This window comes from Crassostrea angulata, chromosome 6 (genome assembly GCF_025612915.1).
Source record: "Crassostrea angulata isolate pt1a10 chromosome 6, ASM2561291v2, whole genome shotgun sequence".
NCBI lineage: Eukaryota > Metazoa > Mollusca > Bivalvia > Ostreida > Ostreidae > Magallana > Magallana angulata.
In genome coordinates this window covers 685,811-709,812 of record NC_069116.1, presented here as the reverse complement: position 1 = coordinate 709,812, position 24,002 = coordinate 685,811, and the positions used below count along the sequence as shown (strand labels likewise).

Genomic DNA, 24,002 nt, shown 5'->3' with positions numbered 1-24,002 from the left:
GGAGGGGGTGGGGTGGGTGGGCCGGGGGGGGGGGGGGTAGGCAAGGAATTGAACAGAGAAATTGAAAGCAATACTTCCTGATATGATAAAGTACTATGTAGACACTAAATAATAGTATGTACTGTAGGCTGAAGAAAAAATTACATACTGGTTTAAGATGTAGTGTACAGTAAAGCCTCATTTATCCTGACATTAGCATTTATTTATGTTTAATCCTTATTCATCAGTTATTGATGTTTAATCAGATATTGCTCTCAGAGTGAAAATGTACAGCTTACTGAGTTGACATTTGGATGCCCCATTTTACTACTTCCAATAGTATATATTTTTTACTATGTGCAGTAACCAGTATTGTGATTTTTGTTGTAGTGGGAAGTAGCCCGTATTTTGAGGTGGACAGAGACACGGGTGAGATTCGGACAACGGAGGCCATTACTAGCGGATTGGACTACGTCATTAAAGTATATGCCCTAGATTCCAAGGCAACGGTCCAACAGAAGACCGGCCCCGTCGATATCAATATTCGCCGTGGACAGCGACCTCCACAGTTCTACTCCTCATCCTATGTAGCGTCCGTCGAAGAGTCCAACCAAGCAGATCAAACGTAAGTCTTCATTGGCTCTAGCCTATTGTAGTACTTTATATTGTCACACCTGTAAAACACTCTTCTTACTTGTTTAATAACTTAGAGTACTTGTAAATTTTAATTTTTAATGTCTTTATTTTGATCTTGATTATTGTTTCAATATTGTTACGTTTGTGCGAAGATTTGTTACATATTTCTTTTGTTTTGTTAGAGTAATGCTGATATTAATTTTGTATTTTCTTGTTTCAATTTTCGAATATTTAAAGATTTGGTTGCAAGACTAAATCTATGGCTTACTTTTCTTATGATTTGTACTTGCTGTATTTTCATGATCTGATTCTGTATGGACGACTCTTTCTCTCTTGCCTTACAGTGTTACAGAGAACAGGTATCATTGCTAGCTTGTCCTCTTGTTTCAGATTCTGTCCAATCATAACCCATGAGAGTGTGTGAACTACCTTAAACTTAACTCTGTACTACATAGCTACCTCCCCCTACCTTATATTCACTTTCTATATAAAAATCCCCCAATGATATTTCCAGTCTTCATATAGAAAATGAAGACTGGAAATAGAAAAACTAGAAAACTGGACATCTACACAGTTCCTACCCTCAGTAGTTTTGTATAACCATGTACAAATATATAACAGTTTTACTAGTACATGTATTATACTGTTGATGTCAGATTGCATTAGACAAAAAATGCATGCAGGAAATTAAAGTTTAGTGAAAGATTAGATGATGTAGCTTCTCCAACAAAGGACTGACTCAAGTAGATCCTAAACGATAATTATATTCCACCATATTATTGAAAAAAGAATTAGATTCCACAGTAACTTGTACCAGGATATTTTTTCATGTATTCCAGACAAAGTGTATTGCTGTGTTGATATGACATAACATTATGACATATACTGTACATATCTGTGGGTTTTTCTAGGTGTTGCAAATTTTGCCCAATGTGAAGTACCGCTACATCTAACCTTTAAATTTGTGTCAGTTTTTATTGTGCACAACTACCAACATAATTTGTGCATGTTTATTTTTCATACAATATTTAAGGGATTATGAAAATATTGAAAAAGATGACAGCTTAATAACAGGATATACAATATATTACTTATATATAATTAGTGTATTAATGTATATATATATATATATTTATACGATGTAACTGATAAAATATTATATAGATATTATAACATATATCAGTAGCGGAAATTGAACATGACGTAGTCTTCCTCTAATGTTTATATCTATATAGTGACTACATTCAGAAGTTTTTAAGATAAATGTGCAGATTTTCAGACAGTATGGTAATACATAGCTAATAGAGAGTCAATAGTTGAATGTAATAAGTAATGAATGGGACACAGAGAAGTGAAGGATTAATCAGTTATAAAGTTAACACCTCTCTAGCATTTTAATAAAGACCATCAGACTCAGACAGATTAACTTAACAATAGGCAAAATAGAATAAGTTCCTCGTATTTATGCACTGACTGAACTATAAAGCGTGACCAATGGTATGTTTACAAGACTGTTAAATCACATAAAGCACGTTTTATTCATAAGACAAAAGAATTCTTAGACTTGAAGAAAAGATCAGAGAGTTGTTAATTGTAGAGATATTTCTCCTTGGCTTCACCAGGTATTACCTGTACAGGTGATTAGTCAGGTGAATCTGTGAGTTACCTGACACTTCCTGTAGGCTGGCTTTGATGACATAACCCTCTACTGAATGATGTCAGGTCACCAACAGAAATCGTAGCCAGCCCCTTAGTTTTATGTTTTTGTTTCCTTTCAAACACCCCTGTCCCAGCTTTTCTGAGTATTTCAGCAATAAGACTATTTGTTTACTTTTAAACACGTCACCCCTGTCTTTTTCTGATTAGACTACTGCCGCTAGGACTTACTATATTCAGTGTCCATTTCTTAACAAGTTTTGTTCACTGTGTTTGTTTTTGTTTTGTTGACACACTTTACTTTGTTGATGCATGGAAGTGTTTCTTACACACCGGCCATTAGGGGCCTCTGAGAAACCTCCTGTAAATACACAATCATTAACCAGACATTTTGTGGATACACGTCTATGTATACAAGCTTTCTGAGACAGATGTCTGTCATCAGACAAACAATACTGTACAGCTGATCTACAGAGACAGAGGTGAACTGAGTATCTGTCATTGATATTGATGTTAAAATAATCCTCTTGTATGAACCAAATGAATCATTTTAACACAATTGGTTTTGAATGAAAGAAATCCAAGGTGTACCAGGTTGTTATTTTAAAAATATTAAGTGGATACTAGTTTCAGCTACTCAACAGAGTATAAGTCCATTGATTGGTTCATAGAAATGCTCTTTGCATGCATGTATATGGAATTTACAGGCGTATCTTAATGATTTGACTCAATGACAATTTAAGTCTGTCAGTTTGTGATGTCTTGTACAAAATAGCTTTGTTCAGCTGAATTCTGATATAGTTATTTTGTATCTGTGATGGGTGAATGAAGCTGCTTGCCAATGTGTGTTAATTGTTTGATCCACTCACACAGTATCTAATCAGATTGAAATCCCAGGATGTATACCAGTAATAGTGTAATCAGAGATGAATTATGTCAATTAATAAAATTAAGGAATTAGTTCCTTATGATTAATAGAATCATTAAATAACCCAGTAGATATTGCTATTCATTATAACATGGAAACAAGGATCAATGTTATTTCATCAGTATATATACATGTGTATTTACCTACACTGTTGTACTGGTTATAAGTCTAAACATTTCTAATTCAATTCCTATCCTACTTATTGTCCTTTTCTTTTATTTCCAATCTGGAATATTTCTATTCTATTAATCATTTTGATCATTTGAAAAATCACATCTCAATTTCATAAAGGGTAACATACCTCAATTTGAGAAATCAAATTCTTCGTTTTGAAGTGACTCAACTAGCGTTAAGGTGATTGAGCATGCTTTGATTCGGTCCTGATCTTGTTCCCAGGTTCCAGGCGTTCGATGTGGACGGTAATCCGGTAGCCATTGAGGCCAAAAACTTCCAGTCCGGCGGGGCGACGCGGTACTCTGTGTACGAGTCACTAACCGCGATATCGACACGGTTTGCAGTGGAGGAGGGTAAGGTCAAGACCCTGAGGACCCTGGACTATGAGAGTGACCAGCGCACCTTTGATCTGACCGTGAGGGCCGAGGACACACTCTCAGGGTTCAGCAGTGACGTCAAGGTAAGGGTTTGGTTTTGATGTATACAGAGATATAACACTTGCTGAGTTAAACTGGTTAAATGTGATTCATGTGTTATGTATATATATTGGTACAAGTTTGATTTCTTTTGGAAATTTATGATCACAAGTCCTAATCATATGAGTGCAGATGGAGGGAGAGCAATATTTGTGTTTACATTAGTCATCTGAATGTCGATCTGTTGCTCTGTGATACTGGTGATGAAGCCAGTGATTTGACAGTACGGTGTTGTTTGTTGACATTCTCCTACATCTTACCTCTACAGCTGACAGTTCACCTCCTGGACAGAAATGAGTTCACTCCCTTGTTCAGTAAATCCACCTTCACAGTCACCGTGGATGAGGACATTCCAATAGGAACCAGTGTAATAGAAGGTACCAGTTTAAGACTGCGGTCACAATCCATTCACTGCTATCTTATTGCTTTTATCTAATTGAACTTCTAAGTACCAGGGGGTAATGTAATTTTAGAGTATGTGTAAAATAAGTGTAATTTATTTAACAGTGCATTTATATGTAAGGTAGCTGTCATGTATTTACCTGTGTTAGGTAGCTGTCATGTATTTACCTGTGTAAGGTAGCTGTCATGTATTTACCAGTGTAAGTTAGCTGTCATGTATTTACCTGTGTAAGGTAGCTGTCATGTATTTACCTGTGTAAGGTAGCTGTCATGTATTTACCAGTGTAAGTTAGCTGTCATGTATTTACCTGTGTAAGGTAGCTGTCATGTATTTACCTGTGTTAGGTAGCTGTCATGTATTTACCTGTGTTAGGTAGCTGTCATGTATTTACCTGTGTAAGTTAGCTGTCATGTATTTACCTGTGTAAGGTAGCTGTCATGTATTTACCTGTGTTAGGTAGCTGTCATGTATTTACCTGTGTAAGTTAGCTGTCATGTATTTACCTGTGTAAGGTAGCTGTCATGTATTTACCTGTGTTAGGTAGCTGTCATGTATTTACCTGTGTAAGGTAGCTGTCATGTATTTACCTTTTGTATCTTTCAGTATCTGCCTCAGACAAGGACGGTAGCACTGTACTGTCGTACACAGTGACCGACCCGACTTTCTCTATTACCACCACTGGTAATGGACAAAAGGGAGTCATCAAGACCAATGGGTAATTCAATCATTTTGATTGTTTTGTGTTTAACATCCCATCAAGATCAAGAGAAGTCACAAGATTTTAGTATTGAGCTTCTGATGATAAGATATTAAATAGTCAGAAAGTGATTGAATGTAGATATGGTATACATTTGGCTCTGATGAAAACCTTGACTAACATTTCTAAGATTATGGCTCAATGTATTATCCTTATTAAAGTGATGTTTGTAGCTAAGATGCGACTGTGTATATTACAGGACTCTGGATTATGACAGGAAGTTTCCGCATTATTATGAATTCAAAGTGATCGCCTCAGATAATGGAGCAACCCCTCGTACAGCAGAGGCGCGAGTTATCGTTACCACAAATAATGTCAACGACCAGGCTCCGCAGTTTGACGACAACAAGGTGGCCACTCTGATGGGCAATGCGGAGCCTGGGACCACTGTCATAATCGTCCGTGCAGTGGATGAGGATGGGGATGCCGTCACCTACAGTTTTGATGGTAGGATTGATATACAGTTTTAATCATACCAATTGATATACAGTTTTGATGGTGTGAGTTACAATGGTACGATTGATAAGCAGTTTTGGCGGTACGATTGATAGAGAAAATAATATAAAGTCAGATAACATTAGTTTGCTATGGCGTTCATAGAAATCCTGCTGTTCCCATATTTTGTGGATTTTGTTGCTACCACTATTCAAACATTCAACAACTATTCTATCAAATGGCATCCTCAGCTAATTATTGGGCACAGTCTTTATTCATTACCTATTAAATTTAATCCTCATGATTATGTTCCTATGTGATGAACTTGTGAAAGATTGGCAATTTTAGAAATTACCATATGGGTGGCAATTTCTAGAACTTAAATGCTTTACACTACTGGTGACTTTTAAAAAGTATTATTATTGAAGAATGAACATCTGAAAAGAATAGAGGTAACAACATATATGTTAACCTTCAGTGATGTAAAATAGGTAGATTTTGAACTGAAAAGTGGAAGCATTGCGCACGGCCTTTTTTGCATATATTTTAAAGCATACTGTGGTTTCATTAATATTCAAGGGTACCTATTTTCATGGATGAAGTGAAAGTCACAGTTTCAAGGATAGGTAAATTCGTGGCCAATGACCCTATCAATACAAAATGTTAATAGAAGTTGCACTTCAATGAACATTTGATTTTATGGATCAACTAAACAACAAAATCCACGAAAATTGGTATACAACGAATATTGATGAAACCACAGTATATTTTTATGTACTACATATGTTCTAAGGGTTTCTGATTAGCAGTTAAAGATATCAACTAAAATATAAGACTTTTGAAAATCAATTTTGTAATTTTAATTAACACATGCAATAAAAATGTTTGCATGCATTTACCATCATACTGATTACAGATATTAAATATTTGAGTGCAAAGACTTTAACAATTGCCTTTGTTTAAAAAAAGGTTAAGTTGCCAAAATTTTAACATATAAGAGAATTTAGAACTAGTAGGAAATCGTATATTCTTTTTTAATATAAAAAACGATGTTTACATGCTATAAATCATGCAGAATTGCAATTAACTGCAAGTCAAGTTTACTGTTATGGCCAAGTTGAAAGATATATTCAGTATTAAAGTCACATGTGGAATTGTAAAGCTTCTTTTTCCTTTGCGATGATAATATTGACATGTCTTGTAACTAATGTAATTATGGGAAGTGGCCTTTTTCATCGTTCAAAGTAAAACACATGCTTGAAAACGTGTCATTAACCTAACTTAAAAAGCGTTTATAGGCCTCCGATTCAAAATCATGCGCAACCCGACAAGATTTTTTGACCACTATGGCTTCCAAAATGGCTATCTATTAAAACAAGGTTAATAAAACCGGTAGGCAGGAGACAAAGCTAAAAAGCGGTAGACTTCCGAGTAAATTGGTAGAGTTAATATGTATGTAACAATCCTTTTATGTGTAGAACATTTTATGAATGTAAGTAGATGAAATCTTAATCACTTGATGTATAGATTTAGGTAAAAACCTTGCAGAACACTGCAGAACTCTCTAGATGACAGTAAAAGCTACAGTCATATTCTGATTTTAACAGGTGGCATGACAGTGAAGGATGTTTTTGAGATTGACCAATCTACGGGAAGAATCAGTCTGAGGGCGGGGCAGACTCCCCCCACAGACCGGGACCAGATCTTCCTGAATGTCACAGCCAAGGATGACGGATCGTGCTGCAGTAACCCTGTGCGGATCCTCAGTAGCACCGCGCTGATCACCATTAACATTGAGGACGAGGAGAACCAGAAGCCCAAGTTTGAGAACTGTAACTACTCCCCGTCCGTCAAGGAAGAACAGGACCCAGGGGTGGAGGTCGTGAAGGTAACCACAAAGGCAATATCAAACTAAAGTGCAGAAATAGGAAAAAATGCTGAAAAAAGGGGCAGTTTAGAGCAAAAAGCACAAACAATATAAATGTTAAGTAAACAACTGATAATAAGAGAACAAAAAATTCAACAGACTAAGAAAAATAAAGCAGCCAAAGCAAACAACAGAGTCTGTAGTAATGTTTTTGTGATGCGGTGATCACCTGTTGATGTGTTTCAGGTGACAGCAACAGATCGTAACAGAGGACAGAACGGTAAACTAGAGTATTCCATCACCAGCATCAAGGAACTGGGGGACAACCAGGAAAAGAACTACTTCAGGATCAACTCCACCACAGGTAAAAACATGCAGATGTACAGAAATATACCATAATGGTAGAAACACAAAGGTGACAGAAGTACAAAATCACAGATAAAACCAACAGGTGTACAGAATTAAAAAAAACACAGGTAAAACCAACAGGGTAACACAAGTAAAAAAACACAGGTAAAACCAACAGGTAAACAGAGTACAAAAAATGTGAAACACACCATAAAAGGTGAAAACACACAGGTGCACAGCATTACAAACACACAGGCAAAACATACATGTACACAGACAATACATACATGTACACAGGCAATACATACATGTGTACATATCAAGGATGTACAGATAAAATCCTCTTTAAAACACAAGTTTTCAAAAATGTAATGTCAGCAAAACATATTTTTATGTTATACAAAATTAAGCTGATCTAATTTGTCCATGTTTTAGGTCAAATCTACACCAGGGAAAAACTTGACAGAGAAACTCAGTTCTCCAAGAATCTGTTTATCACTGTGAAAGTCCAAGACAAGGGAAGTAATCCGCTGGATGACTACTGCACTTTTCCTGTCAATATCCAAGACATCAACGACAACGACCCAAGCTTTGGTACGAGTGATTACACGGGTCGAGTACTAAAATCCGCACCGGTGGGGACAAAGGTACTAACTATCAAGGCCACGGACAAAGATCTGGGAAGTAACGCTGACATTAAGTACTCGCTGATTGATAACCCGAACAGTCTGTTCCGCATTAACGCAGACACTGGCGACATAGAAGTCAGCGGATCTCTGCTGGCCACAGTAAGTACTCGCCTACCAGTGAACCTCACCTAATGCTATTACTATTAAACACAGTACATGAAAATGTAGGTCCTGAGAAATTTTAAATGAATGAGATTGTTAAAATATCTTTAGACATAGAAATAATCTATTATTTACAAAAAAGTTTTATAATTAGTTATAATGACTGACATTTCAGGACACCAGCGTCATTCTGAAGGCCAGGGCAACAGATCAGGGTAATCCGCCCCGGAGTGGGGATGTGACGGTCACCATCTCCTTGACGACCGATTCCAGCGTCCTGCCCCCTCTGTGGAACCCCATCAATCCGACCTACACTGTAAAGGAGTCAGAGGGCGTTAACTTTGTCATCGCGACTCTGACCGCCCAAAATCGTATCGACGTCATCCAGGATCCCTCCCTCATCTTCAACATGGTGGTGAAAAACAATGGACAGACCGAGCTGTCGGACAGAACGGAGAAGTTCCTGATTCGCAGCAGTGCAGACACGGTCAACCTGACCATCCTGGAAATTCTTGACTACGAGACTCAGAAGTCCTACACTCTGAACCTGAGAGCAGCGGTGAGTGTTGAGTCAGACTCAGATTTTGTCTTGTGGTTCTGTCACGAGTCATGCTCAGACTCTGTCATAGGGTTCTGTCTTATCACTTTGTAGTTCTTTGAAATTTGGAATTTTCTGTTAATAAGAATCCCTCATCATATTTTTTCTTAAATTATTTGTTAAAACATCATACATGTATATTTACTGTGGTACTAGGAATATTCTGTTCAGTGTTACTTGCCATTAAGAATTTAACTAAATTGGCACCATTATTTTTATCCTATAATAAATGTCCACTAAACTTTGATAGAATGTGTACGATACACCCATCAACAGTGACAACTATCCAGTGATCCAAGTACAAGACGCCAACGACGAGATCCCCAAATTCCTGAACATTGACCCTCAAACAGGAAACATAGGACTGAATGTGCTAGAGAATGAGCCGGCAGGGACCGCCGTACAGAGTGTCAGTGCTATAGATGCTGATGAAACGGAGGCGTTTAAAACAGTAAGGGAATCTATCAACTGAGTGTTAGTGCTTAGACACTGACAAAACAGAGACATTTAAAATGGCAAGGGAATTAAGAGCGGGTCAAGGGTATAAAAGTAATGACAGTTACTTCTAGAGATTCATCTAATATAGAGATAAACTTTGCAGGATTATAAATTTTGATAATTATCTGTCTGATCACTAGTGACATTTGACATTGTAGGTGACATATGCCCTGAATCCCAACGGAGGAACTACAACCAATGAGTTTCAGATTGACCCAAACTCGGGCATGATCAGTTCTCGCATGCAGTTTGATAGAGAGACCAAGGATTTCTATATACTAAAGGTGTACGCCATCGATGGGGCTCCCTCCTCCAGGGGGACATCAGGCGCCCACAATACAGGTCAGTTCAAGTGTCTGGGAGTGGGGGTTTGGGGGGGATTGTATTGAGATGCCTGCAAAATAAGTCATTCAGATTTCAAATCAGAAACAGCTTTAAAGAATCAGAAACAGCTTTAAAGAATCAGAAACAGCTTTAAAGAAAGTCAATTTTTGTGTATCACTGTCTGGTTTAATGAAGACATGTTTGTCAATATAATCCCTGTATTTACCCTTTATTCCTGTTTGTAGGATCGGCGGTGGTGAGGGTATCCATTAAGGATGTAAACGACAACGAGCCGTACTTTGAGCAGGAGCTGTACACGGCCTCGGTCAGGGAGGACTCCTTCACTGGACAGTCCATCATCACCATCGAGGCCAAGGACCGTGATGGTCAGTCAGAGCTACATCTTACCCTGGGCGTTAAACTTACACAGGATCTCTTGATCTGAGACTCACTTTCATAAAAGGAATGTTTAGAGGGAAAGTAAGACTGAGATCAAAAGTGAGCTCGTTTAAGTTTTTATGGTGGCTGTAAACTTACAGAGGATCACTCCTGATTTCAATCTTTCTCTTCTACTGTATATTCCTTTCATATGACTGAGACTTAAATCAAAAGTGAGCTTATCTAGGTTCATGACCCCAGGGGGCCAGCACTCTGGCTGTTTATTATATCTAAGAGTATATTGTAATAAGAATTATTGTAATAGAAAACAAGCTCAGTATTAAGGTGGTATGGGACACTTCCATGTTGTGACGTATTGTTTATCAAAAATACAGTAGAGCCAAGTTAACTATATAAGTAGTTTCTTTCCCAATGTTGTTACCTAGGGCAGTGGGTTAGAGGGTTCACTACGAATCTGTACGTCATGAGTTTGAATCCTGCTGGTGGTTTTAACAATTTTTACCTTAGTTTTCAAACATTTTTAAAAGCTATTTTTTGGTTAAATATTGTAAAATTTAAAAATTCTAAACGGGAGAAAGTATTCGAGTGATATGTGTAATATACTTTAATCCACATTAATATCGACAGATGTCCCATACCACCTTAATGTCTTTTCTTTATTCAGATTTGTTTAGAATGGAAAAATAGATTAATAGAGAGAGTATAATTTGTTATAATTAAAAAAAAAAAACTCTTATTCATCAGTGCATTGAACTTGAATGATTTATCAAAACGAAAAAGAAATCATATAATTTATTAATAAAAAGTTTCCCATACACATAACTGTATTTATAAATAAACTGAAACTTTCCGTTTTTGTTCCTACAGAGGCCAAGTTTACCTACTCCCTGTCTGGTTCCAGCCTCTTTGCTGTCAAATCTGGGACGGGGGAAATTTATGTGGCTGGAAATCTAGACTACGAGACAGAACCAAATGCAAGTATTTTATTGGTATTTAAAAGGAGCTATTATGTTATTGAATACCTTTTATGGCTTAAATTCAGTTGAAGTTAACTCCTTTTTCATAAATGAATTGTTGCTTTTCTCTCTGTTTCTTCATCATTTGATTTAAATTAATCACCTGACTGTAGAACCTTATATTTTTTTGCTGACAGGTTGGAATTTATCACTTGAGAAACCTTTTTCCTCTTTTTAATTTCTTGAATATTGGGTAGCTGAATCCCACATTTTAACATTATCAGATTCTGTGAAGTGTAAAATAAGTCAGGAAATGTTTTAGAAAAATAGAATTGAATTTCCTACAGGGACTGAACCTAATAGTAAATTTAGATTGGATGCAAGATTCAATTTTGATTTGTATGTTTAATGTTACTAAAAACAGTTAAACATTTAGTAAAGGATATAGATTGTTGTTTCTAATTAGTTTACAAATTTAATGATGGGTAAATTGTTATGCGTCTTTCAGGTATACAATGTAACGTTAGTGGTGAATGATGGGAAATATAGCAATCAGACCACGGTACAAATCACCATCATCGACACAAACGACAACACACCCAAGTTTGACCAGAACACGTACGTCGTCCGAAACCTGATAGAGGAGACGGTTTACAACAAGATTCTGATCACGGTAGGTAGAGGGGAGATGTGTATAGCTCTGGTTATAAGTTAAGAAATAAAGGTTTCAAATTACTCGGTAAGGCGCTTGAAGTGAATATTGCTTAAAATACGTGTACATTTTGTTGTAAATGATAATCTGGTAAATCTTAGATATTTTTTTATTAAGACTTGCCTTTAATTGACAGACATTTAATTTTTGCTGTAAATCATTTTAATTTGACCTAAAATAGAACTTAGGACAGACTATAGTATGTTTTTATTGACTGGCGTGTATTTTTCTTTTTGTCGATAATATGTTTTTATACATAGGTGAATGCCACAGATCCAGACATCCACAGAAATCCAACCAATGAGATCGAGTACTCTCTGTCCCAGGATGATGCAGTCATCAACAGCCTGTTCTCCATCAACCGGAACACCGGCGCCATTTCCATCAATGGAAAACTGGACCGTGACCAACCAGACGGGCGGGACGTGTACCAGTTTACCGTGCTGGCCGTTGATGAGCCGGCCGCAGCATCACACCTGACTGGTTATGCTACGGTTCAGGTGTTTCCGCTGGATGTCAATGACAACCAACCTAAATTTGATAGCAACTCTCTGATTGGTTCTGTCAGAGAAATGTCTGGCGTTGGTATGTACTCAGACAATCGGTAGTAAATGACTGAATGAGATTTAGATTCTTAAAGTCCATGTATAACTAATTGACCTCTTTCTTTTATGTAGATGTCTCTGTGATGACGATCATTGCTAAGGATTATGACGAAGGGGCCAATGCCAAGGTCACTTACCTTATCACCCCGGGGACACAGGAGCCTAGCCCTGCCTTCAAAATCAACAACGCAACGGGAGTGGTGGTGACCACAGTTGGCGACCTTGATAGAGAAAAGAACCCAGTCTACACATTTCAAGTTGTTGCCATGGACGCAGGAACACCTCCACTGTCAGCCACTGCCACGGCAACGGTCAACATCAAAGACATCAACGACAACAACCCAGTGTTTGAGAAGAAGATTTACTCGGAGACGATTCCTGAGACCCAGGAGGGATTGATTCTGACCATCCGAGCCAACGACCTTGACATTGATGATACTCTGACCTACAGCCTGATTGGTGCCAATGACAGAACCCACTTCCAGATCACGGTCGATGGCCGTGACGGACGGTTGGAAGTCTACACGGTAAATGAAACACAGACACTCGCGTACATTCACAGATGTTTTCTAACTTGTAAACATTTCTTTCGAACAAATTCTCTTTCAGTTTTATTTGAAATGTATTCCTGCCTCATACATTCTGATTATTCCTTCTTTTCTACAGAAACCTGACTATGAGAATCCTAGCCAGAGGTTCTTTAATCTGACGGCAGAGGTCTCCGATGGTCTGAATACAGACATTGCGTACATCGAGATCACGATTCAGGACGTGAATGACGAGGTTCCAATCATCATCCCACAGAACGTGGAGATCAGTCGACAGGAAGACTTGAGTGTCGGAGAAATCCTGGCAAAGTTCCGGGCGACCGACAGAGACCAAGGCATCAATGGACAGTTTGAGTAAGACAGGGGGATTGTCGCCAAATACTATGTGTAATGTTATATCTGGCTTGCTTGTACATAGTGGTGGGTTGTATAATTATACTGATGTAATGTCATTAAGGGCCTTTATGTACAATACTGTGGTTTCATTAATGTTCTCCAACATCAATTTTCATGAGTTTAGTGAAAATCATTTTTCAAAGATACTTAAATTCGTGGCATAGGATTTTTCACCATGGTATGCAATTCAGTGAAGCTTTTCAATGAACATTTTCCTTTTGTTATCAACTTGGCAACAAAATCCTCAAAAACTTTTATAATTCCACAAATATTGAGGAAACCAGAGTAATTGTATAATAACACCTGATGTTATATTATCAAGAACATGGGTATTTTTATAATGATACACAGAATGCTATTTTGTTGTGAACAATAAAAGTTTTCATGTTCCATTTAAACGAATTTTACCGGTATCAAAATATCTTTCTATGACCTAAGTTATGTGTTTTTTTGTAGCTATTTTATTTCTCGAAAACCAATAGACGAGAGGCCGGACTACTACTTCAAGATCGATCAATCAGGGCTCAATGGCACCGTCAGTCTAAAGAACTCACTGGATTACGAGGCGGTACCTAAACACATCGTACGAATCCTGGCCATCGATAGAGGTAGGACCCAGGACCCTGAGAACGAGTGTTAGAATTACTTATTGTAAGAATATAGGTATATGTCAGTGAACATTCAAATTATTCATTTCCAGGATACCCACCGAACACAGGCACGGCCACTCTAACAATTAATGTAGGCAACATCAATGATAATGGACCCACCTTCAGGGCTGTACCTACCCCCAAGGTCATGGAGGGGAGCCCCCCTCAGTTTGTGACCACCCTGTATGGAGAAGACGCGGACGGTGACCCCTTTGGAGCCCCCTTCACATTTGAACTGCTCTGTCTTGCCAACATTTGTGACAAATTCTCCTTAAATTTCAACCCCTGTGAGTATTTGTTGAAATTTGACTTTTAATTGCATGTTCATTTTTGATAGAGTTTCTTTCTTCTATTGGTACTTAATTTGTCTTATGCATCTTATTTTATGAATATTTTTTTTCTGACAAACAAATCTAATGATTGTATTTTATCATTAAAAATCATAGTGGAAAGAATTGAGATCACAAGGTATCAGTGCCATCACACTGTAAGTAGTACATGCAACTTTGTCTTGTAATGGCATTATCTTTTTCCAGCTGGAGATAGTGGTAAAGGGATCGCAACCATCAGGTCAAAGGTCGAGTTTGACAGAGAGGAGCAGAAGTTTTACTACCTCCCGATTAAAATGACTGACATGCGAGGCCACGCCCAGCAGTCCACCCTGGGAATGACGGCCACCACGACGCTGACCATCGAGATCGGGGACGAGAACGACAACCCCCACTCCCCCGCTCACCAGAACATCCATGTCTATAATTATAAAGGTGATGCAATGTTATAATTATAAAGATGATACAATGTTTGAATTACAAAGGTGATGCAATTTTACAATTATAAAGGTGATGCAATGATATAATTATAAAGGTAATGCAGTTTTACAATAAAATTACAATAGAAATTGATGCAGTGTTATGTAGTGTTAAATTAAAAAGGTGTCAAAATATTGGAAGAGAATTTTGTAAGTTTAGCAGCATTTTACTACCGTGTGATCATTTTAATTGTAGTTTAATGAGATACTTATAATTGTTAATGCTCAAATAAATTTTCATTTTAAAGTACCGGTATGCCAAAATTTTATGCTTTTTTTGGTAAAAATTATATTTTGATTAGCTCATTAACTACTTTCTACTAATTCATAAACTTTTGTGCATTCAGTTTTCCTGCCTGTTAATGATTTCTGACTTTTGTTTGTCTAGGACTGTTTGGTAACATTGACATTGGACAAGTGTCGGACACTGACCTAGATGACGATGATATAGATGACAAAACCTTCACCCTCCAGGGGGACAACCAAGGGATGCGGTATTTCAAGTAAGTCACCAAGGTTACCATTTACAGTGTATGTAAAAAGTTGTGCTGAAAAAATGGACTTCGAAGCATGGTTTAATTAATTGCCTTCTTCCTAGGAGTTGTGTAATGTAAGGTATAAAAGGAAAAAAAAAAAAATTTTTGTTTGATATAGGGTAGACAAGGATTCAGGTATGGTCCGAATGTTGGAACACGTTCCCCCGACAACCACTGGGTACTTATTACAAGTGAAAATCCATGACCGAGTATTTAGCACCCTCAATGTAGTTTCCACGGTGAGAGTTTACATCACAGAATTACCAGAGGAGGCCCCGTATCGTTCCGGCTCAATCAGACTCACAGGTATGTGACACCCAAAATGGGAAAACTAGAGAGACACACGTGTCAATAACTTCAAACTACAAGTACATATATCTTACCTCCTGCTAAATTGTAAGAAAATCATTGGCTTACAGCAGTCACATAGAGACTGTGTATATTCCATACATAGTCAGTACAAAATATCACCCCCTTTGTGCATTATGACGTCATTAAAGAGCATTATGACATCAGGTTTTGTACTCAAATTGAAACTTGTAATATTAATACAAAAGCTTGATTTCCATTGTTTTATTTACTTTTTATCATTAAAAAGTCGGTAAGATATAATCATTACATAGTTTTTAGTTGACCTAATGGTTTTTACATGGTCAGTAAATTCTATATGGAATTTACTGACCATGTAAAAACCATATTAGGTCAACTACAAACCATGTAACTAATAGTATTATCATGTAGTTTGATAGATATGTTCAATATGTTAGACTATTTAATGGAAAGGACCAACTTGCGTTTCAAACAATTTATGGCTAAAAGTTTGGCAAATTTCATTTTTAAACAGTGAACAAAAATACATACAGCTTATCAAAACTATACTTTCTGTAAGCATGTCCAAACATGCCTATATATATGTATATTATCAGAAAATATGATCGTTAGCTTCTTTTTTGTTGAAAAAACTTTTCCCATTATTATTTTTGTTTAAATTGTAGGAACTACCCCTGAGGATTTCATCAAGAAGCCCTCTGGTGGAGAAAGCCCATACACAAAGTTTCGCAAAAGAATGCAAGAGAAGTTAAAAGTCCCAGAAATAGCCAACGTCCAGATTATTTCTGTACAGAAGACTAATGTGGACGGCGAGGATTACACAGACGTTAGGTACGCAGCCTACGGATCTCCGTACTTCCAGGGAAGTCAACTGGACGCCATTGTCAACCAGAACAGAAATGAGGTCAGTGGGTCAGATCTATCGTACATTGGCCAGTTATTGAAGGCTGTCGGGAATTTTGTGAAACAAACTTTGTTAGAAAATGTTTATAATATGTTATTTTTCACTAAATGAAATGTGTTGATTTGTAGTTCCAACAAGACACGGGAGCCACCATTGCTATGGTTGGAATAGACATGTGTTATCGGGAGGTGTGTGAGGGAGGGGGATGTAACAACAAACTCCTGGTCTATGACGAGCCCAACATGGTGACGACTGACGGACAGTCTGTGGTGGGAGTGAAGACCGGGGTCACAGCGGAGTGTGCCTGTACCGTGTCCACTAATGTCCGCTCCTGTACCCCTGACTACTGTCAGAACGGAGGGACATGTCAGACCAACGATTGGGATGTTATCAGGTACAGACTCGGGGCTGCTGGATACCCTTATTGTATTTATGTTAAAGCCCATAATGTAACATAAAACTAGTGACCTTAAATCTCATAAATGCCGACCAACAACTGGGACGTTGGAAAGTACATAAAAACGGCTAGACAGTTAATGTGTATACATATACTAGTTAAAAATGTAGCTTTAAATCTAGGATTTGGATCCTTATTAAAATGAACATTCATCACAAGAAAAAACTGATTCTTTTAACTCATGATTAAAGATGTAGTCCATTTTACTATTACAAGACATGGGGGGAAAATATTGTAAAATTATTTTAAACAATAGATACGCAGGTTATTTGCTTAGATTCCTTTTTCCCATGAAATGTCTAAATGTCCAATTAAACAAGACATATGATTAGTTTCCCATCAGATTTCATATAAATGATTTTGTTGCAGCTGTAAGTGTTTGGAAGGGTTCGATGGTCCGCGGTGTCAGGTGACCAAGCAAGGCTTTAATGGGACAGGCTATGCCATATACAACCCCTTACAGCAGTGTGAGAACTCCCTCACCAGCATAGAAATCATCACCACCAAACCCAATGGTCTGCTCTTGTACAGTGGGCCTGTCAGCAACATCGACGACAACGCTTCCCAAGACTTCATGTACCTACAGCTGATTGGAGGGTACCCACACCTGGTGATGGACCACGGGTCAGGAAATGTGACCTTGACCTTAAATGGTAATAATGTGGCCGGTCAGCGCAAAATGAATCCACTCAGTGACGGAAGCTGGCACAGAATCGACATTAGAAGACAGGGCAAGGTGAGACTTAGATTGATTCTAATTATTGTTGGAGAATCATGTATAGCACTGATTATTTTGCTGTGTCATGACCAGCCTGTGTGTGTCTGTAGACTATAGTTAGTGATGTCTACAATTGTTCATTGTCTATCGGCTGACAATGTGAAGAGTATTGCCTGATCAATGCTTTGTTTACTGTCACTCATGATTGTCCTGTTTTGTAGTATGTGACATTGACAGTAGATCACTGTCTGTCAGCTGACAATGTGGAGGGGGAGGATCAGGACCGATCGCCCTGTGAGACTAGTGGCCTGACGCGCGGTGAGAACATCTTCCTTAATGTTAACGCCCCCCTACAGATGGGCGGACGATACGTAGCACCAAGTTATCCAACAGGTGTCACCAGCGAGAAATTCAAGGGCTGTGTCCGCAACATGAGGCACAATGGAGAGGTATTCTATAATAAATGTCTATATAATTTATGGAGTGTACCCTTTTTATAAAATGTATTAGATTAGTTTATATTGCATCAAACTCAATCATTAAAAAATCACAAGGTTATTCATGTTGAATGGCAGAAAAATTCCTCATTGTGGTGTTCAGATTGTGGTCCTGTTGACATAAGCATTTTTTATGTTTGACTATTCCTAATTGTGGTGTTCAGATTGTCTCCCTGTTGACATAACCATTGTTTATGTTTGACTGTTCCTAATTGTGGTGTTCAGATTGTGGTCGTGTTGGTGATTTCCCAATGATTATGTTTATCTCCGCCTGTAGACTGGACTTTACACATTTACCTTACACGGTGATTATTTCTTTCTACAGCTGTATAACCTGTACACAAAAAACTTCTACCCAGGGAGCAAAGATGGCTGTCCAGAGGAGGACAATGCCTGCACTGGCTCTGTCAATCAGCCAAAGAAATGCGGAGACAATGGGCGGTGTGAACTGGTGGCACTCCCTGGAACCACGCGGTGTGTCTGTAACCCAGGCTTCCGCGGAGACATTTGTGAAACAAGTGGGTTCCACATTTCAATGTTTATAAAAATATTTTAAACTTCCATGTTTAAAGCAAAGAAAACCCATGAGATACTGTAAACCAACTTTTATTCGTGTGCGAGAACCTTGTTGTCGCAAATATTTCTCGCCGCTAACCAGCCCTTGTCGTTTGATGCTTATCACAACTTGGGTCTAGATATGGCTTGGTTGCGAAAATTAGTCTTTGCAATCCAGTTTATATCCAGGAAATCGCGAAATAAAGTCGCAGCGAATAATAGTTGGTTTACAGTAATAAAAATGATACCAAGTCTTATCTAAAGATGTGAGAGAAATTAGTTAAATACAGAGTAAAATCAGTTTTACATACGTTCTTTCACAGACACGACCCACAAGTTTTTCTTGAGCCAGAGCTACATGGACTGGGGGCTACAGCAACAGTTCCGTGACAGTCTGGTCAGCAAGAGAATGGATGTCCAGCTGATTTACCGGACGCGTGACACCAACGGCATGATATTCCACGTCACGGGCGAGGGCATCGGAGAATTTATCAAACTAGAGGTAGAGTCTCATATTTTATCAGAAAATTCTAGCTTAGAAATGAAAGGTTAGAAGTGTTTGCCAGCAGTGTTGCTTGTGACCTCAGATGAATTTGTGAAATGATTAAATATCCTTTATAATTCCCTGAGTTTAGATTGTGGACAATGTGATACAAGTCTTGTACAATCTTGGAGATGGTAACAAAGTTCTACAGATGGTTAATGTGACAGCAGCCGACGGTTTTTGGCACACCCTGTACTTCCAGCGCCGGGGGCGGAGCATTGTTCTGTCTCAGGATGGAGGGGAGGGTCCAATGTACGCAGAAACCATCGCTGACTCCAAACACCAGGAGCTCACTGTCAAACAGACCCAGATCTATGCAGGGGCAGAGGTCAGCTACGAACACTCCAAGGTCATTGACCAGACCAACGCCAAGGACCTGGAGAACTGTGAGTGTCACCCTAACATCAGTGACTTTAAATAAGTGTTATGGATTTAAATATTCCTGGCAATGAATTTTACTAAATTCATGAAAATTGATGACAAAATAATTTGATGATAACTACTAATAAGTGTATTTTATGTACATCAAGTATTTCCACACAGGTTGGTAATTTCTAGGAAATTTGCTTTCTTTATTCAACACAAGAGGGTTTGTAACTGTTTGAAAATGCCTTTACTTATAAAACTAATTGGTGGTGTGATTAATTTTAGCTTGTCTGACGGACATCCGCATGGATATGAAGTGGTTTCCAATGACGGCGGCAGAAAACAGCCAGAATGTGGACATCAAGCTGGTCGATCAGGCGGAAACCCGGGACAGCTGTTTCCGTGACGACTGTGCAGGAAATATCTGTGCCGTCAACGGCAGGATCTGTATTCCCTTGTGGGGCATGCATAAGTGTGTGTAAGTAGTTTTCAGAAGGAACATCTTTTGACATACCTAATCTTAGTCTTGTATAGAATGCATTTGTATCTTTAAACTAGATTGCAGATGATTTAAAGGAGCATGGTCACGATTTTCGCCAAAAATTACTTGCCCAATTTTAATGTTTACAATGCATAAGTAAGGCATTTTTAATAGGCTATTAAAATTTGAGTATCATTCGTTGAGGTATAAGCGAGTTACAGGGCTTACAATTCTTTGCTATGTGAACATAGCATTTGTTTACATTTTGAATGTTAAAGTGAAAATTCCAGTTTAAGACCTAAAATGAATGTGTTAAACAGTAGGAACTGTTTATTTATGCTTAAAATGAATGAGAAGATAGACAAATCAGCTTGAAAAAGATTTATTACTGGTATATTGAACCTACGGTACGTAAGCCTTGTTTACATGACAGAGAGTTGTGAGCCTTGTATCTTGCTCATAACTGTATGTCTGACTCTCAAATTTCACATGATCATTAGAAATACATTTCTAACGTATTGTGAATAATAAAAACAGAAAAATTGAATTTGACCAAAATTGTGACCATGCCCCTTTAAGTATAGCACCTGTTGTATTGACCTCTATGTAGTGTGTTGACCTCTATGTAGTGTGTTGACCTCTATGTAGTGTGTTGACCTCTATGTAGTGTGTTGACCTCTATGAAGTGTGTTGACCTCTCACCTCTCTCTACAGGTGTCCCCCCCATCACAGTGAAGTGGGACAGTCCTGTGTTTTCATTGACTACTGCCAGACCTCCCCCTGTCATCACCAGGCTACCTGTGTGTCGGACATCAACAACAAAGACTTTGGCTACACCTGTAGATGTCCAACTGACATGGAGGGTCGACTCTGTAATGTCTACAAGCAGCCGAAGGTCGATACTAATGGCCCCGACAATGCGATGATCATCGGGGTTGTCATTGGCGTCGTCCTGCTGCTCGGTAAGTCCTTTGTAATGCTGAGCTCTTTAGTAGGCCTAGGATGTGTGGAAAATTCTCTCCATTATGAGAACAGATTTATATATATACATGTATATCTGATGATGTTGAAAAATACTCTCTATAAAAGGAAAGGCATACACAATGTAGAGAAAATTCTATTTTTCCACTATAAGATTAAAGAACAAATTTAAATATTTTCTGTCTCTATGACCAAATAACTAGCATAAGATTATGAATTATGCCCTGATGAGCCCTATAACATGCACTTACTGGAATTGTCTGTTCAGAAATTAATTTGTTTCATGCAAGATTGCAAAATATTTTGGAATTTGAATCGTTTTCATATCATTAGTGCCAGATACTAATTATATTCAATAACATTGCAGTTCTGGTAATCATCGTGGTTTTCTTGCTCATGAGAGCTCGAAACAAAGCAACTGATCAGAAAAATATCCTGAATTACGAGAAAGAGGACTACGACATCCGAGAAAATATTGTGGACTATGATGAAGACGGAGCAGGTAAAGGGAAATCGCTCACAATCTGTAAATAAAGGGAGATCATTCACACACAGCAAAATCTATAGATGCCCCAGATATCCTTGTGTAAACCTTTTACAGGGAACTCTTAGGGATTTGTGAAAATTATTATTGCTGATCAACTCCTTATGATGATAAGTCATCAATATTAGCTATAAATAGGATTGAAACTGTATGTTTTTAGATAGTGTTAGACTTGGACATTGTCATTTATTTAAATGCATGACTGTGTTTGTGCACTCTTTATTGATCAAGCTAAATGTGCAGTCATTCTTGTTTCTGCTAACAGGTGAAGACGATCATGAAGGATATGACATAAATCGACTGAGGAAACCTGCTGACATGACGCGCATGGATAAACCAATAATGGCCGCCCACAGTCGACCTCTCAAATGTAAGTCATGTATACTCAAATTTGAGTCATATAAACTCGCCCCTCAATTGTAAATCCAATATATTTTCTACCCAGAGTTGACCGAGTCCCATATTGCAATAAGGTAATATTGACTACTTGTGGGTAGTGATGTTTTGTACATTATGTTGACAGCTGGCCAGCCAGGAGGTACAATAGGAGATTTTATCACTGATCGTCTTGACGATGCTAACCTTGACCCCGATGCTCCTCCCCACGACACGCTACGAGATTTCCAGTACGAGGGAGAGGGAAGTGATGCGGGCTCACTGAGTTCCCTGAACACGACATCCTCAGGCGGTGACCAAGACTACGACTTCCTGAATGAATGGGGACCAAAGTTCTCTAAACTAGCGGACATGTACAATAATTACGAGGACGATTCTGATCAGTGAAGTCCATAAAACACCAAATACTACAAGTCGCAGCAGTCATCTCTTCCGAATCAAAAGTTTTCATTGATTCTTGTTGCAAATTCCTTAAAAAAAATTTCCTTGTACTCATATTTACTTGAAGAAATGGAAAATGATCAAACGATGAATGATTAAGAATTTCAAATTACATGATACTGTTTCTTTAGTTAATTTCAGAATATAAAAATTAATTAGAAATAGAAATGTTATTTAATATATGCATTTACATGTATCCGTTTATTTTAGTTAGGACAATACTCATTGAAACTGTGTTTACACTTAAGGGTATATGAGATTTACTTTGTACAAGACTCAAGATCAATTTTACTGTGGATTTTGTAAACTTTTATACAGATGTTTTTGTATTATGTGTCCATTATAAATGGATGAACCACTTTTGTAGAATATTTGTCCATTAATCAGTCCAACTGTCTCTTATGACGCTAATCTAACTCCCTGGTTACCGGGCTCTGTGTGTGAGTGAGGGTCACAGCTTTGCTAGGTGTTGTCATGGTAACCTACACAATGTAAACAAACTGTGATAGCGGACCCTGTGTAGTTTATCTGTGTGTCTGTCAGTGCTATTTGTACATTTATGTAGCCATTATTTGTAAGCAAGTTATGATTTGGTATGAATGAATGAATGAATTTGAATGGTGCAGTTTTGTAGTAAATTTTTTTCTTCAAAATATGACATTACTATAGTCTTTGTTCATTTAAATGTTATTGTATAAATCATACAAACTATGCAGATCTGTACCCGATTAATGCCATTAACACCCCCATTTTTTTAATTATGATTTGATCACATCAATCCACTGCTGAATAAATGAGTCATTCACCATATTTTATCAGTTCAGGGGTGTGGTTTACCATAAGTATCATCGTGTGAATGTCGCATAACTTGTTTTACTGGAGAAATCCTTTATAATGATAGACTAGGTTCTGACAGACTTATGTTTCCCTGTATGTTCTGTCACATTCCAACCATCCAAACCAGAGTTTTTTATTCTGATGAAATTTGTGCATATCATGTGTTTTTTTTTCTTTATGCCTTCATAGTACATGGTTGTTTTTGTAGATATAAGTCATAATATTTTTCTATTGTTTATCATTTAACTTATTGTCCAAAACATATTTTAGAAATTAAGATTTAAAAATAAATTTTTCTACATATAAACATGGAGTTGTTTTCTCATCTCCAAAGCTGGCTCCCCTGTTCATTGTCACCTTTGAAATACAAAACCTACACGTATAGTCTGGGTTTTACAAAAGAACTTACGACTTAATCAATGAATGTTAATTAATCACAAACTTATCAATGTTTTATTCTCATGGCTGTAA

The 24,002-nt window shown here is 37.8% G+C and overlaps 1 protein-coding gene across 3 annotated transcripts in view; it reads left to right on the top strand.

Moving 5' to 3' along the window:
- LOC128186857 (neural-cadherin-like) overlaps nucleotides 1-23,838 on the top strand; it is a 28,513-nt gene extending 4,675 nt beyond the window's left edge. For 2 of the 3 annotated variants that reach the window (XM_052856796.1, XM_052856793.1), the window contains 35 exons: nucleotides 370-604; nucleotides 960-974; nucleotides 3,596-3,833; nucleotides 4,118-4,226; nucleotides 4,856-4,967; nucleotides 5,209-5,456; nucleotides 7,052-7,332; nucleotides 7,558-7,675; nucleotides 8,095-8,447; nucleotides 8,626-9,009; nucleotides 9,299-9,499; nucleotides 9,705-9,888; nucleotides 10,116-10,256; nucleotides 11,137-11,243; nucleotides 11,734-11,898; nucleotides 12,198-12,522; nucleotides 12,615-13,069; nucleotides 13,209-13,444; nucleotides 13,943-14,094; nucleotides 14,187-14,423; nucleotides 14,673-14,900; nucleotides 15,333-15,447; nucleotides 15,599-15,786; nucleotides 16,476-16,714; nucleotides 16,843-17,108; nucleotides 17,541-17,907; nucleotides 18,111-18,338; nucleotides 18,712-18,904; nucleotides 19,265-19,443; nucleotides 19,577-19,871; nucleotides 20,137-20,329; nucleotides 21,047-21,294; nucleotides 21,681-21,815; nucleotides 22,123-22,227; nucleotides 22,381-23,838. In XM_052856796.1, the coding sequence (XP_052712756.1) occupies nucleotides 370-604; nucleotides 960-974; nucleotides 3,596-3,833; nucleotides 4,118-4,226; nucleotides 4,856-4,967; nucleotides 5,209-5,456; nucleotides 7,052-7,332; nucleotides 7,558-7,675; nucleotides 8,095-8,447; nucleotides 8,626-9,009; nucleotides 9,299-9,499; nucleotides 9,705-9,888; nucleotides 10,116-10,256; nucleotides 11,137-11,243; nucleotides 11,734-11,898; nucleotides 12,198-12,522; nucleotides 12,615-13,069; nucleotides 13,209-13,444; nucleotides 13,943-14,094; nucleotides 14,187-14,423; nucleotides 14,673-14,900; nucleotides 15,333-15,447; nucleotides 15,599-15,786; nucleotides 16,476-16,714; nucleotides 16,843-17,108; nucleotides 17,541-17,907; nucleotides 18,111-18,338; nucleotides 18,712-18,904; nucleotides 19,265-19,443; nucleotides 19,577-19,871; nucleotides 20,137-20,329; nucleotides 21,047-21,294; nucleotides 21,681-21,815; nucleotides 22,123-22,227; nucleotides 22,381-22,640 (7,535 nt within the window). In that variant the 3' untranslated portion in view covers nucleotides 22,641-23,838. The remainder of the gene's footprint in view (nucleotides 1-369; nucleotides 605-959; nucleotides 975-3,595; nucleotides 3,834-4,117; nucleotides 4,227-4,855; nucleotides 4,968-5,208; nucleotides 5,457-7,051; nucleotides 7,333-7,557; nucleotides 7,676-8,094; nucleotides 8,448-8,625; nucleotides 9,010-9,298; nucleotides 9,500-9,704; nucleotides 9,889-10,115; nucleotides 10,257-11,136; nucleotides 11,244-11,733; nucleotides 11,899-12,197; nucleotides 12,523-12,614; nucleotides 13,070-13,208; nucleotides 13,445-13,942; nucleotides 14,095-14,186; nucleotides 14,424-14,672; nucleotides 14,901-15,332; nucleotides 15,448-15,598; nucleotides 15,787-16,475; nucleotides 16,715-16,842; nucleotides 17,109-17,540; nucleotides 17,908-18,110; nucleotides 18,339-18,711; nucleotides 18,905-19,264; nucleotides 19,444-19,576; nucleotides 19,872-20,136; nucleotides 20,330-21,046; nucleotides 21,295-21,680; nucleotides 21,816-22,122; nucleotides 22,228-22,380) is intronic. The other variant, XM_052856795.1, reaches the window with a different exon arrangement.
- Nucleotides 23,839-24,002: the final 164 nt, after the last annotated feature.